Source organism: Gracilinanus agilis, chromosome 2, assembly GCF_016433145.1.
Source record: "Gracilinanus agilis isolate LMUSP501 chromosome 2, AgileGrace, whole genome shotgun sequence".
Lineage (NCBI taxonomy): Eukaryota > Metazoa > Chordata > Mammalia > Didelphimorphia > Didelphidae > Gracilinanus > Gracilinanus agilis.
Window position 1 is genome coordinate 89,166,322 of NC_058131.1, and position 14,431 is coordinate 89,180,752.

Consider the following 14,431-nt stretch of genomic DNA (forward strand, 5'->3'; position numbering starts at 1 on the left):
AAAACAAAACCAAACAAAAACAACCGTTTTTTCCAACTGAGGGAGCAAAGAGGTTGGAGAAGAGATATCTTGAGAAGTTTTTATTTGTGCCAATACAGAAGTACTTTGTGGTGGGCCATCTGGATTGGGAGGATTTCCTCAGAATTCCAAGTATGCCGTCAGATTTAGAGAGCTGGGATTTGTTCTGAAACTCTGGGAAGGCAGCAGGAAACGTAGACAAGAACTGGTTTATAGAGCTTGTAATGTAGGTGGCAAGAATGGAAGACAGCTTGCCTAGTCTCGCTTCAGTATGTGATACTTCTACACTTATGAACTTCTGCACTGGTAATGTAGCTTTTTTTCTTTCCTGGGAATTCAAATGAGGCCTCACAAACTTTACCAGTCACAAAGATTCTTATGTTAGAAAACTAAAAGAATGAATTTATTTTCACTTGGTCAGTCTTTTTCAAACACATGTATGTGGTTAACAAGTCATATAAATGTTTGCCTATGTATTTTTACAAAGTACTCTAATATACAAAAATTTGTTTGTAAAGGAGTAATACTCACTTATTAGAAACCAGTTTAGAGAACTAAAAAGAGTTTTCTAAAAAAGTAAATATCTGTATAAAGTCATAGAATAGTATAATGAATAACTTAAATCATAATGTAGAAGGAACAGTTTTCATAATAGTTTTTTAATTGAAATCTAAATCACTCAAATAATCAGAAACACTTCTTACTTTTGTTTCTTAAGAATAATCTGAGAAACTTTAATATTGCGTTATTGAAATGTTTTCATCTTTATATTAGGTGAGGCTTTGAAAGCAAAAAGGGTGCTGGTAGATGTGGTTAAAAAAAATTTCACAGGGAGTAACTTTAGAAAGCATAGAGTATAATTGCAGAGTTGGTTTCCTTAGTTTTCTTTTCCCCTTTTAAATTGTACTTGCCTATGGATTTTTAATAGATTTTATTTTTTTAAAATTCTGTATGTTAAGGGGCTAATTGTTTTTTTTTACTTTAATGATTATGTATCATAAATACCTATTTTTCAAGGAAAAGGTACTTTTAGTTAGATCAATAGCTATCAAATTTGCTGTATATTAAACATTTTATTTGATTTAAGTATTAAAACAAATTTACCAAAAAGAATTTCTTCAAGAAAACCTATATATGGTATTCAGCTAAGATAAATAAAAATAATTAATTGTATCATTAGAAACTATGTTAGTTGTCACTAACTTAAATGTATAAGTATATGTAAAATCTTTTGAATATAAGATCTATTTCAGTATTTTATTTTCTATGTTAAATTAGCTATTTCAGCATTCTGAGAGCTTTCAGTGATGAAATTTCATTTTTCTAACGTATAACAATTTGTAAGCCATTTCTAGCTTATCTTTAAAAATATAGTTAGGTAGCCTTTTTAAACAGAACACTATAAAATAATGTGATTGAACTCAGTACCTTCCAGCATTAATTCACTGATGATGACAATTCGGAATCTCTGATTAAGAATTTTTTTGCCTTAACAGCAATACCAATTGAGACATACATTAGATCTTTTGTTATTTGTGTAGTTCATTTAACATTTTTATGGTATCTCTGAAGTTAAGACTGAAAATGTATGCTTTTAATAAATTATCATGATTGTTTCATTATTATGTAGTTAGATTTATTTTAAAAACCCTTATATTCAGATGTAATGAATAAAAACATTTACCATACAATTAATATTAAGTTTTTTTTAAGTAATCATATAATTTTATCTTGTAAGAAATCTAGTGAAAACAACCTTCTTGGAATCCAGACTGAGCTTATTAAAACAGTTGGCTCACCTAAATTCTGTATTTTCTACTCACTGTATCAAATTTTAAGCTTTATTGAGTTTTGACACTATACCTATTTATGCATTCTTTGACTCATGTACTCAAACCCCATTTCCATTACATAATTATGTTTTGCAATATACATTGGCCCCAAGTTTCCCAGCTGTAGTGCCACAGAGTACCCCCAGAGAACTCAAAAGGGTCCCCTGGAATATTTTAAATTTTCAAGGGAAATGCAGCCACCCAGATTACTAGCTTGAAGTAGTTCACAGTTTGAACTTTATTGTGCTATATTTCATCCTAGTTCTCAAATGATTGAGACGTGGTTTTATTTATGTATAGTTTTGGCTATACCAGTAATTTCTCTATTTGCTGGTTCATGATAGGCCATATTTTGTAGGTGATTTTTTAGCAGTGTGGCTATGATAAAAGGAGATACCACTCAAAAATAATTGTAAATTAGGAAAATGATGGTGGTGGTGTCGATTAAAAGATTTGAAAATCTGTAATCTGTGCTGTGTCCAATAGGGATGCTTAGCCCATTAATAAGTAATTATGATTATTTAAGAATAAAATAAAAATATTTTTTCTTTCATTTTTTATGCATTATTTTTTAAAAGGCTACTAAATTGTTAAGACATAAATACTTATTAAATTGTTTGAACCTAATTACTTAAACAGTACTGTTAGGTATTACTTTTGGCCCAGAAGAGGCTTTTTAAAAATGACTAAGACATTGAAAGTGCCATATGCCACAAATTGAAAAAGTTTGGGAATTTTTGCTAGCCTGTAATGTGGATTGAAAACTAGATCAGTTTGTTTTTTTAAGTGTTGATGACATTTAGATAAAAAAAGGAGATGTTTTACCTCACCTTTGCCTAAAATTTCCCTTCCCTATCTCTTTTTGTCACCTAAATATTTATTTTTGGTAAAAGTAACACAAAGTAAAGTTAATATTTTGTTCATTCTCGCCTCTTTCACTGTGAATTCCTTTATTGTCTTTGTCACTGTACAATGGTAAGGAACATGGTGAATAGAGCAAATTAAAGGCACTTCTGACCTTATTCTGTGTGCATGTGCTTTTAGGTAACATAGGTGTCATGGTGGTAAGAGCATAGACAATAAAGTATTAAGCACCATCAACTTTGCTCACTTCTATTGCCTCTTTGGTGTTCCCATTTCTAACATGTTTGTCCTTAGAATAATTTGTAAACCATGTTTGAAATTAACATATTTTTCTTAAAGTTTCAAAAAGAAAAGATACTTATATGTTCAGCACTTTGCAAATTTTTAAGTGATACATATAAATGCTGGTTGCGATTATTATTGATTTTATTTTCAAAAATACTTACAAGTATAGATTTGCCATTAGAACACTAATTCTCAACCTTTTTAGAATTAGTTACTTCTGTTGCTTTGGGACTGATTTTTCTGATACCTTTATGTTCCCTTCCTCTCACCCTCAAATCATGAAAAAACTGTTATATGTCATTTGTTTTTTTAAATAAACAAAAATAACTTTGACTTAGTAAAGTTCCATTTCTCTCAAGATTATATAAAGTGCTTGTAGTTGAAGAGAATATCAGGTATCAAAGAACCAAGGTATAACTTTTAAAAATAATTCTTAAATACAAATTGAAATTTGTTTATAAAAAATAAACAAGAGAATGTTAAGAGAACTCTCTAATTCAAATAGTATCTCACATTTTATAGTATGGTGATGCCCTCCAAATTGAATCAGGCTGTTGTATTGGTGATGCATGTGTATATGTATGTGTGTGCATGTGTATATATATGGACATAATGTTAGCAGTGTTCAGGGAAAAAAATATAACATTACCAGCCATGCTTATGCTTCATTGGTCAGCTACCTTATTCTTCCCTGTTAAGTAATTTAGACAGTGTAAATATGATGAAAATCCTGTTTACCTTTAAGATTCAGAATGTCTATAAAATGTATACGTAAAGGAATGCTAATATATTGTAAGAAAGTGGTAAATGTATAGCTTTTTCTTGGCCAAATACCTTCCTGGACTTTAACTTCCTCATGAATGTAGTAAGGAAATAGAATTAGATGACAGAATCTAAGAGTTGGAAGAGATCTCAGAATCCATTCAACCTAGAAGTCCTCAAGGTATCCCAAATTCAACATATCCAAAACAGAACTTTATATCTTTTCCCTGAAGCCCACTCTTCCTTCACTGTCATGTTTTGGTTGAGGATATTTCCGTTCATCCTCATAAGATTGCAACCCAGGAATCAGCCTTTACTTCTCACTCTACCTAATCCCCATATCTAGTCTGTTTGCAAGACTTTTCAATTTTACCTTGAACTCTCTCATATTCATCTCCTTCTAATCTGCCATGGCCACTCTTCATCATCTCTGAGCCAGATTGCTATAATAATACCTTCTTACCTTAGGTCCTGCCCCTCTCTAATTTATTCTTCATATAGCAACCAAAGTGATTTTTCTTACATCACATGTTTGAACATGGCACTCTCCTACACAGTAAACTCCAGTGGTTCCATAACAAAACTCCTCTTGACATTTAAAACTGTTCACAACTTTGTTCCAAGTCAGTGATGGTGAACCTTTTAGAGACAGAGAGCCGGTCCTGCCCCCACCCCACCCCCAAGTGCTGTGCCAGCTCATCATCAAGTGCTAGGCACACCCTCCCCACACACTGAGACAGGGAAAGGAGGAAGTGCTGCCATTGAGCTGCTGGGTGGAGGGGTGGGTGAAGTGAGGAATGTCCTCAGCCACTGTAGGAGAGGAGTAGCCAGAGCACTCTGCTTCCCTCCAACTCTTCCGCCTGTCAGCTGCCTACCTTACCCCCCCTATGCACTCTCATTGGACTGCTGGGCAGAGGTACAGGTCATGTGAAAAAAATGTCATCAGGCATGATGGAGAGCAGCTCTGCTCTTATCCCTTTGCATTTCTAGTAACGAACTCAGGGGGCGGGGGGAGGGGGTTATGGGGGAAGTAGTCACATGCCCATGGAGAGCATCTGTGTGCCATCTTTGGCACCCATGCCATAGGTTCACCATCACTGTTCTAAGTTCTATTCCCAGCCTTATTATCTACTGCTCTCTTTTATACCCTCTTTGGATCCAGCCAAACTGACCTTTCTCCTTCTCAGGCAAAATATTGCATATACTATATACATATATATGCCTGCACAGGCTACCTTGTGGGTCATTTATACATTTCTTCCTTATCTGTGCCTCTTGGCCAGAGATTGCTTCAAAGCACAGTTCAGACATCACCATCTACATGAGTAGTCCTCTGATTTCTAATCCTACCCAGCTACTTACACCTTGCTCTAAAAAAATTACCTTGTAATTATTTTATATATATTTTACTGAGGATCAGAAAGGCTAAGTAAGCAATTTTATTCTTTCAGAAAGCATTTTCCAGTGCCTACTATGTTTTTGTGGAGCATCTAAGTGACACATTGGATAGAACACTGGGCCTGGAGTCAGGAAAACCTTAGTTTAAACCCACCCTCAGACACTTCCTAACTGTGTGACTCTGGGTAAGTTACTTAACCATCTTTGCCTCCGTTTCCTCATCTGTAAAATGAGCTAGAGAAGAACATAGCAAACCCCTCTAGTGTTTTTGCCAAGAAAACCCCAAATGGAATCCCAAAGAGTCGGACACAACTGAAAAGGCTGAACAACTGTCCCAGAGACTGCTAAGTACTGGGGATACAAATTCAAGCAAAAAGAAAGACAGTTTCTGTCCTCAAGGAACTAGTACCATATTATACTTTTTTAATCAGACTTTTATGGAAAGAGAAAATGTATTTTGAATTTCAAAAACAATTTCTGGACAATATTTTCTTAATTCACATACTCCTAATACATATTGAACAAAATTATACATTATTTATATTATGTATTTGTTATCTCCTGCAATAGTCAACAGAAGTTTCTGCTTTTGGGATTTTGTTTGTTTGTTTGAATTCTTACCTTCTTCCTTAGAATAGTATAATTCTAAGGTAGAGGGTTGATTCCAAAGCAGAAGAGCAGTAAGGACTTAGGTAATTGTTCTTAAGTGACTTGTCCAGGGGTCACACAGCCAAGAAGTGTCTGACGTTATATTTGCCAGGTCCTCCTGACCTCAGGCCTGCTTTTTATCCACGGGGCCGTCTAGCTGCCCCTTGGAAACTTCTTAAAAGCAGGAACTTTTTCACTTTTGTCTTTGTATCTTCAGTGCCTATCACAATTTTGATTGATCCTAGACCATGAGTTCTTTACCTTTTTTTTTGGTCATGGAACCCTCTAGCAATCTGGTGAAACCTATACACCTCTTCTGAGAATAATGTTTTTAAATGCAGAAAATAAAATACTTAGAAAATATAAAGATAGTTATAAAAATATTTTTTTGAAATTTCTTGAACCTCCCAAAATCTCTCCATGGACCTCTTAGTGATACTTGGACCTCAGTTAAGAACCCCTCCCTCATTTAGCATAAGCAAGATTTCTAACTATAATAATTAAAAAGAGTAATCTAGTTTCCACTTGAACATCGCCAGTAAGGAGGAACCCAGTACCTTCCAAATTAACCCATTTGACTTTTGGATTACTTTTTAAGTAATCTTGCCTGACATTAACTCTAAATTTCCCCTTTTGCAACTTCTATTTTTCTGACTTCAGTTATCTGGGGCCAACCAGAATAAATCTTATCTGTTCCCTGAGACAACCTTTCTGACCTTTAATAAGTCTCTTCTTAACCAGCTAAACATTCCCAGTTTTTTCAGTTACATTTCATCTGGCATGACATTAAAGGCTTTCTCGTTTCCTGACATTGTCCAGCTTTTTCAACTTCCTTAAAATATAATATCAAGAAATGTACTCAAACTGATACACTGTGGCACAATCGAATATAATGGACTTCTCTGCTAGCAGCAACGCAAGGATCCAGGACAATTCTGAGGGACTTATGAGAAAGAATGCTGTCCACATCCAGAGAAAGAACTGTGGGAGCAGAAACACAGAGGAAAACAACTGCTTGATCACATGGGTTGATGGAGATATGATTGGGAATGTAGATTCTAAACGATCATTCTAGTGCAAATATCAATAATATGGAAATAGGTCTTGATCAGTGACACATGTAAAACCCAGTGGAATTGTGCATTGGCTAAGGGAGACAGGTGCGGGGAGGGGAGGGAAAGAACATGAATCTTGTAACCATGGGAAAATGCCCTAAAATAATTAATTAAATAAAAATTCCAGAAAAAAATTAGTTAGGGTTCATGAAAACATGCAGATTGAGGTTGGCACAAAAAAGCCTCTCGAAATGTACTCAATATTGCCAGTGTGGTCTGGTCATATTTTTCTTTAAAAAAACAAAAACACACAACTTGTAAGATTTCTTTTATTTTTACATCACTTAAAGTTCTCTCTGTATTCCTCCCCTCTCCTTTTAAGAGAGCCATATCATATAAACAAACAGAACTTACAAAAACAATCATTGCATCAAAAAGAAAAGAAAGCATTTTCAGTGTTTAACACCTATAGAACTTACCATCTCTCTAAAATAAGTTGTCTTCTCATATCTCTTCTTTGTGAGTAGTGGCTGTTCTTTGTGATTTTGCAACATTCATTTTCAGTTGTTTTAAGATTATTGTTCTTTTCCCAAAAACCAACATATCCCTAATGGAACTCATTATCTTTATCCATAAGCCCTCTCCTCCCTAGCCATGTATTCTATTACTGTTAAGGACCATCCTCCTAGATCCTCAGATTTACAACCTAGAAGTCACTGTTTCATCCCTCCATATCCAATCTGTTGCCCAGTTCTGTCAATTTCACCTTTGCCCTCATTCTTAATCATCCTTTCTCTTCTGTGACACTGCCACCGTTCTGGTGCAGGCTCTCATCACTTTGCACCTGGATTATTACAGTAATCTGCTGGTGGGTCAGACCATGTTACATCTCATTAAACTCTACTGGCTCTAGATTATGAAGGGCTTTGAATTCAGCATTTAAAGCCCTTTATAACTTAGCCCCTTCTTTCCCTTCCAGTTTCCTTTATAACTTTATTCTCCACCACATACTCTTTATTCTATTGAGATTGGCCTTCCTGCTGTTCCTCAAATGACATTCCAATATCTCTTGGCTCTGGGTATTTTCTCTGGCCATTCCCTATTCCTGCAATGCTAGACCTTAGCTCTACCTACTGACTTCCCTGGCTTCCTTTAAGTCCCAGCTAAAATCCTGTCTTCTATACAAAGCCTCTCTTAATTCTTGTGCCCCCTTCTTTCCTATTTATCCTGTAGATAGCTAGTTTATATGTATTTTGGTTTTTTGTGAGTTCACTGAAGGTGAGAATTATCTTATGCCTCTTTTTTTTTTTTTTTTTAAATCCTTAACTTCTGTGTATTGGCTCCTAGGTGGAAGAGTGGTAAAGGTGGGCAATGGGGGGGTCAAGTGACTTGTCCAGGGTCACACAGCTGGGAAGTGTCTGAGGCCGGATTTGAACCTAGGACCTCCCATCTCTAGGCCTGACTCTCAATCCACTGAGCTACCCAGCTGCCCCCTTATGCCTCTTTTTGTATCCCTAATGCTTAGCCCTGTGCCTGGAGCATAGTAGACACTTAATAAATTTTATTGGTTGATAAACCATAACTTTTTCAAGCATTCCCCATTTGAAGGACCATGACAAAAAGAGACACAACAGATATTTTTTATAAATATGATTCTTTTTCTTATTTCTTTGATCCCTTTGGTATTGAGTCAAAGAGTGTGCACAGTTTAATAACATTTTTTCCAAATTGCTTTCTGGAATGGTTGGACTAGATCACAACTCCATCAACAATGTAAAGTACCTGTTTTCCAACAGCCCATCCAACATTTGTCATTTTCCTTTATTTTTCAACTGAGGCAGTCTAATGGGTGTGAGGTGATACCTCTGAATTGTTTTAATTTGTATTTCTTTAATTATTATTTTTGCTATTCCAGATGGATTTTGTTATTATTTTTTCTAACTATAACATGATTCTTTTGGTGGTTTGATTATTATAGCACTGAATAAGTAAGTTAATTTAAATAGTATTGTCATTTTTATTGTTTTGGTTTTGCCTAAGCAAGTAATATTTTCCCAGTTATGTAAGTCTCCTTTTGTGTAAAGAGTATTTTTAAATTGTGTTCATTTATTTCCTGGGTATGTCTTGGCAGGCAGATTCCCAAGTATTTTATACTGCCTAAAATTATTCTAAATGAAATTTCTTGCTGCTAGATTTCGTTGGTGATATACAGAAATTATAATGATTTTTGTGGGTTTGTTTTATGTCCTACAGCAGTGGTTCCGACACTTTTTTGGCCTTACACCCCCTTTCCAGAAAAAATATTACTTAGCACCCCCTGGAAATTATGAAACTATTTATTGAACTCAGAATAGAATATAATACAAAAAAGTCTGGCCATCACTGTAGCACCCACCAGGGGGCGGTAGCACTCACTTTGGGAATCACTGTCTTACAGCATTATTAAAGTTGTTGATTATTTTAATTATTTTTTTTAGTTGACTCTCCTAGGCTCTTTAAGTAAATTTTCATATGCAAAAAATGATACCTTTACTTCCTCTTTTGCCTATGTTTATTCATTTAATATCTCTTTCTCTCAACTCCATTAGTTAGCATTTTTAATATAATACTGAATAGTCATGATGATAATGAACATCCTTGCTTTGCTCATGATCTTATTGGAAAGGCTTTTAACTTGTCCCCATACAAGTAACACGACTTTTGGTTTTAGATACATAATACTTTTCATTTTAAAGAAAACACAGCTTTTTCCCGTACCTTGTTTTTAACAGGAGGTGTAGTGGATAGTGTATTTTTTCAAAAGCTTTTTCTGCATCTATTGAAGTAATTATATATACTTTTTAATTAATATAGTCAATTATAGTTTTCCTAATATTAAATCAGTCCTCAATATCCAGCCTGGTTATACTGTGTAACTAACCTTTGTACTATATTGCTCCAGTTTACTTGGCTAGCATTTTATTTAAAAGTTTTGCATCAGTGTTTCTTAGGGAAATTGGTTTTATAGTTTTCTTTCTGTGTTTTCACTATCTGGTTTAGGTATAAAGAATATATTTGTGTCATAGAAAAAATGTGATAGTTCCTCTGCCTTAAACATATTTTCAAATTTATGCAATCTTGGAATGAATTCTTCTTTAAATGTTTTGTAGAATTTGCTTGGTGGTTTTTTTTTTGTTTTTGTTTTTGCTTGTTTTTTGTTTTTTTTTTGTCTTGGTCTTTAGTATTAACTATAGACTTGCCTTTTTTATTATTATATATTTAATAACCACCACCACAAAACATTTAATTAAACAAATTTTAAAATTATGTGCAAAACCACAAATTCCACATTGTTTACTATTTGTTTTAAAATATGTTAACTATATATGCTAATGTAAACATCTACTTTTGAATTCCTTTTACTTGGATACTTTTTTCTCATGTTTTTGTGATTGTTTTTTCTTTATTGTAATCCTAGTATATATTAGTCTCTTTCCTTCTCTTTTCATCTCTTCATATATTTCTCTTATTTTCCTTATTTTTTCAATATTTGTCATTTCTCAGAACATATCCATTACATTAAAATATCATAATCTCTTCAGTCATTTCTCCCATTCATTTGCATTTGTGTTATTTCTAGTTATTTTGTTATTACAAAGTTTCCACAAATATTTTCATACATATACAGCTTTTTACCCTTTCAGTAATGCCACTAAGGCCTAACCCTAATAATGGGGTCTCTAGGTCAATGAACATGAAAAGCTTTAGAGCGCTTAATATATATTTCTATTTTGTTTTCTAAAAAACAAAAACAATTCACAGTTACTCTAGCAATATATTATTAGGCCTGTTTCTCCATGTTCCTATCAGCATTTAATTTGATCGTTTTTAACCTGGCTGCACAGTTAACATACATTACTAGAACCATATTTAACTTAAAACAATCTGTTGCCAAGATCATACTCTTTCCAAAACCAAATCTTTCCAGCTTGGTCATACCTAGTGGAACTTTTTTCCAATGCCACAACCCCTAGGGATGTAAAATTACCTTCATGCTATGGTGGATGTTAAAATAATACTTTTGCAAAATATTTATGCTTTCTAAACCATTGTTGTCCCACCAGAAATGTCCCACCAGAAACTATGTTTGGATTATGGGTACACTCAGACTTAGATCTACTACTAATTTCATATAGATATGTGGAGGCTCTCCCAATATCTATCATTTAATTTATCTAAGGTTCTGTTCATCTCTTTAACTTCTTTTCAATTTATTTATTTTTGTTAGATTTATCTAGCTCTTAAGAAGGAAAAATTAAACTCCCCACTATTATTATTTTTTTTATTTATTTCCATCTGTATCTCATTTAGTTTTTCCTTTAAAAATCTGGGTGCTACATACTTAGTGCATACAGGGCCAATGCTTTGTTCACCAGAGTACCCTCTGTTCAACATTACCCTGTTCATCTCTTCCACTTCTATCCATTTTAACCCAAATTCTGTCAGAGATCAAGTTCTGCTACTCCTGCCTTCTCTGGAACAGCAGCTAAGACATAGTATATTTTGCTCTAGTCTCTCACTTTCACTTTATGTGTGTCTCTCATTTTGAGTGTGTTTTTTTGTAAACAACACATTGTCAGGTCCTGGTTTTTGAGCCTTTCCTGCTATCAGTTTTCTTCCCATGGGTGAATTCATCCCATTCACACTCAGTGTCACAGTTATTAGCTATGCATTTCCATCTACTCTGTTCTTCCTCACTATTTCTCCCCTCTTCCTTTCTTTCCACTGTATCCCTCCTCAGATGTCCAATTTCCTTTGACCAATGACTCTTCAATTCACACCCTTTTCCCAAAAACCCTCCATTATCCTCACCCTCTGCCCACTTGGTTCCAAATTGGCCCACTTTTCCAAAGGTTCCTCCCTTATCCCTCTCCCCTTATTTTTTAATTCTTTTTCTATCCACCTTTCCAAAAATCCCTTCCTTATCCCCACAACCATGCCCTTCTATTCTTGATATGAATTCAAGTCTAAAAATCCCTTCCCTCTCTAGTCCTAAGAGTCCATCCCTGTCCCCTCACTTTGCCCCCCTACCTCTTCATGTGTACCCCCTCCCCTTATCACATCCTCCTTCCCTCCTATTTCTCTATATATTAAGAAAAAATTTACCCTTCTAATTGCATATGTTGTTCTGTCTTTATTCCAGGTCTGATTAAAGTAGGATTCTAGTACTATCAGCCCTCCTCCCCTATTCCCCTTCTCCATGGCAGTTCGTCCACTCATTCCTCTTCCATATGAGATAGTCATTCTACCCTACCATCTTTTAGTCCAGTGATGGGCAAACTTTTTAAAGAGAGGGCCATCTGTCAGTCTGTTTCTAAGGCAACTCTTTCAAAATTTCATTGTATTGTATCCTACTCATTGTATTTGTCAGATTAGGAATAATGTATGGCCAGATAGAACATTTCAGGACCCCCACCCCCAATCTGGCCCGCAGGCCATAGTTTGCCCATCACTGCCCTAGTCTATTCAGACACTGTCATTTTAGCTCATTCCATTCATTCACCTCAACCTGCTGTCTTCTCTCCATACATGCCCCTTCAAAATACCAAGGCAGTGATGCAATTCCCAGGGACCTTAGATGACATTTTGACATTTTCCCATACAGGAATCAAACAATTTGACATTTTGGGTTGCTTATGATTAGCATTTCATTAACTTTGTATGTTTCTTAGGGATCAGCTTTTCTACTGAGTCCTGGATTTTTTCCCCAGGAATAGTTGAAACTTTCAGTTCTTTAAATATCTTTTATCTTTATACTCGTCTTTGTTAGATATATTGTTCTTAATTACAAACCCAGTTCTTTTGCTCTACAAAAAGCTGTGTTCCATGTCTTGCACTCTTTTTTTTTTTTTTAATCATAACCTTCAGTCTTAGAATCAATACCAGGATTGGTTCTAAGGCAGAAGAGTGGTAAGGGCTAGGCAATGGAGGTTAAGTCACTTGCCCAGGGACACACAGCTAGGAAGTGTCTGAGATCAGATTTAAACCCAGAACCTCCCATCTCTGAGCCTGACTCTCAATCCACTGAGCCACCCAGCTACCCCCTACATTCTTTTAATGTCCCTGTGTGCTGGAATGTTCCTTGCTGCTATTCATGCTCCTGACCAGACTCTGTCCTGAGGGTCCACACACTTTTCTGTTTAATCCCCTGGAAAAGAATGACTCACTATGACTTTTCTTCAACTTTCTTAATCACAAATATGACAGGTGCATTTTCTAGGACCTTGTGGATAAGAGATAGTGATAAGCAAGACTGAATTGCTTCTCCACCATTTGACTATGCTCTCCTCACTATGCCTTTAAATAGTTTGGGCTCTTAACAGGCATCCATTAAGGAACTACTATGTGCCAGAGGCTTTTATTATTTGCCAGGCACTGTCCTAATTAGGCCCTGGGAATATAAATATATTGAAAAAGACAGTGCCTACCATCAAGGAGCTTGCATTGGAGGAACTTAAAACATAAAAGAGAATCTGAAAAAGGGGATAGAAGGAGCTACCCACCAGAGGCATTATAGCTAAATTTGGAGAATGAGGATTGGTAATTCTGGGGCCCTTTCCCAAAATGGAGGTTCTAGGAAGAACTATGGGAAAAGGGCAGATGTGATGTCAGGAAGCAATTAAAGCTGGCTTCTATGCTTGGAATACTTTCCCTCTACTTTTTGGAATCCATAGCTCACTTCAAAACTCACCTCAAGGAACCACCTTCCTGATCCCCCCAGTTGTTAATGTTCTCCTAACCCATAAGTAATTTATTTTATATTTTCTGTCTCCTTTTTAGTTACAATTTCTTTTCCCCAACCCCTAACAACTCCTTCCTCAGTAGACTATTTAGAAAGACTTTTCCATCTTTGTCTTTATATTACCAATGACTAACATGTTGTAGAAACTTAATACATGCTTTAGTGAATTATTATTAGAAATAATGATAGCTTTTTTTATAGAACAAAAAAATTTTTATAGAACAAAATGCTTTACATATTTTATTTGAACTTTACAGTAACCCTATGTAACAGTTGCTATTATTACCTTCATTTTACTGATGAGAAAATTGATGACGAAAGAATGTAAGTAACTTGCTTAGAGTTACAGTTTGTAGGTATCTTAAACCAAATACATGCTCGGGTCCCTCCTTGATTCTAGATTCAGCATAGCTGCCAAGAGGAGGAAATTACTTGGGAAAGTGGAGGAAGAGGCATTGAAACAGCTAAAAATATACATATTTGGGGTACCTCCATTTCCTTTCCTCTCACTTAACTCTTTGCAGTCTGTCTTATGACCTCAGCATTCAATTAAAGTATTCTCTTCAGAGCTACTAATGATCCCTTTGCTGCCAAATATAAACAGGCATTTCTCAATCCTTATCCTCCTTGATCGCTCTACAAATTCTTTTTGCATTGTTGATCAACTTCATTTCTTTAATATTCTTTCTAAATTTCCTCACATTACTCTATCCTGACTGCTTTTTCTGTTTCCTTTGTTGGATTTTCATATAAGTTGTACCTGTTTACCATAGATGCTCCCCCAAAGC

General features: G+C 35.1%; 1 protein-coding gene across 1 annotated transcript in view; it reads left to right on the plus strand.

Annotated features, from left to right (window-relative positions):
• Positions 1 to 257: 257 nt before the first annotated feature.
• The window catches only part of EML4 (EMAP like 4), a 117,376-nt gene continuing 103,202 nt past the window's right edge, over positions 258 to 14,431 (plus strand). Inside the window, exon 1 of the mRNA XM_044663278.1 lies at positions 258 to 324. Within this exon, the coding sequence (XP_044519213.1) occupies positions 258 to 324 (67 nt within the window). The remainder of the gene's footprint in view (positions 325 to 14,431) is intronic.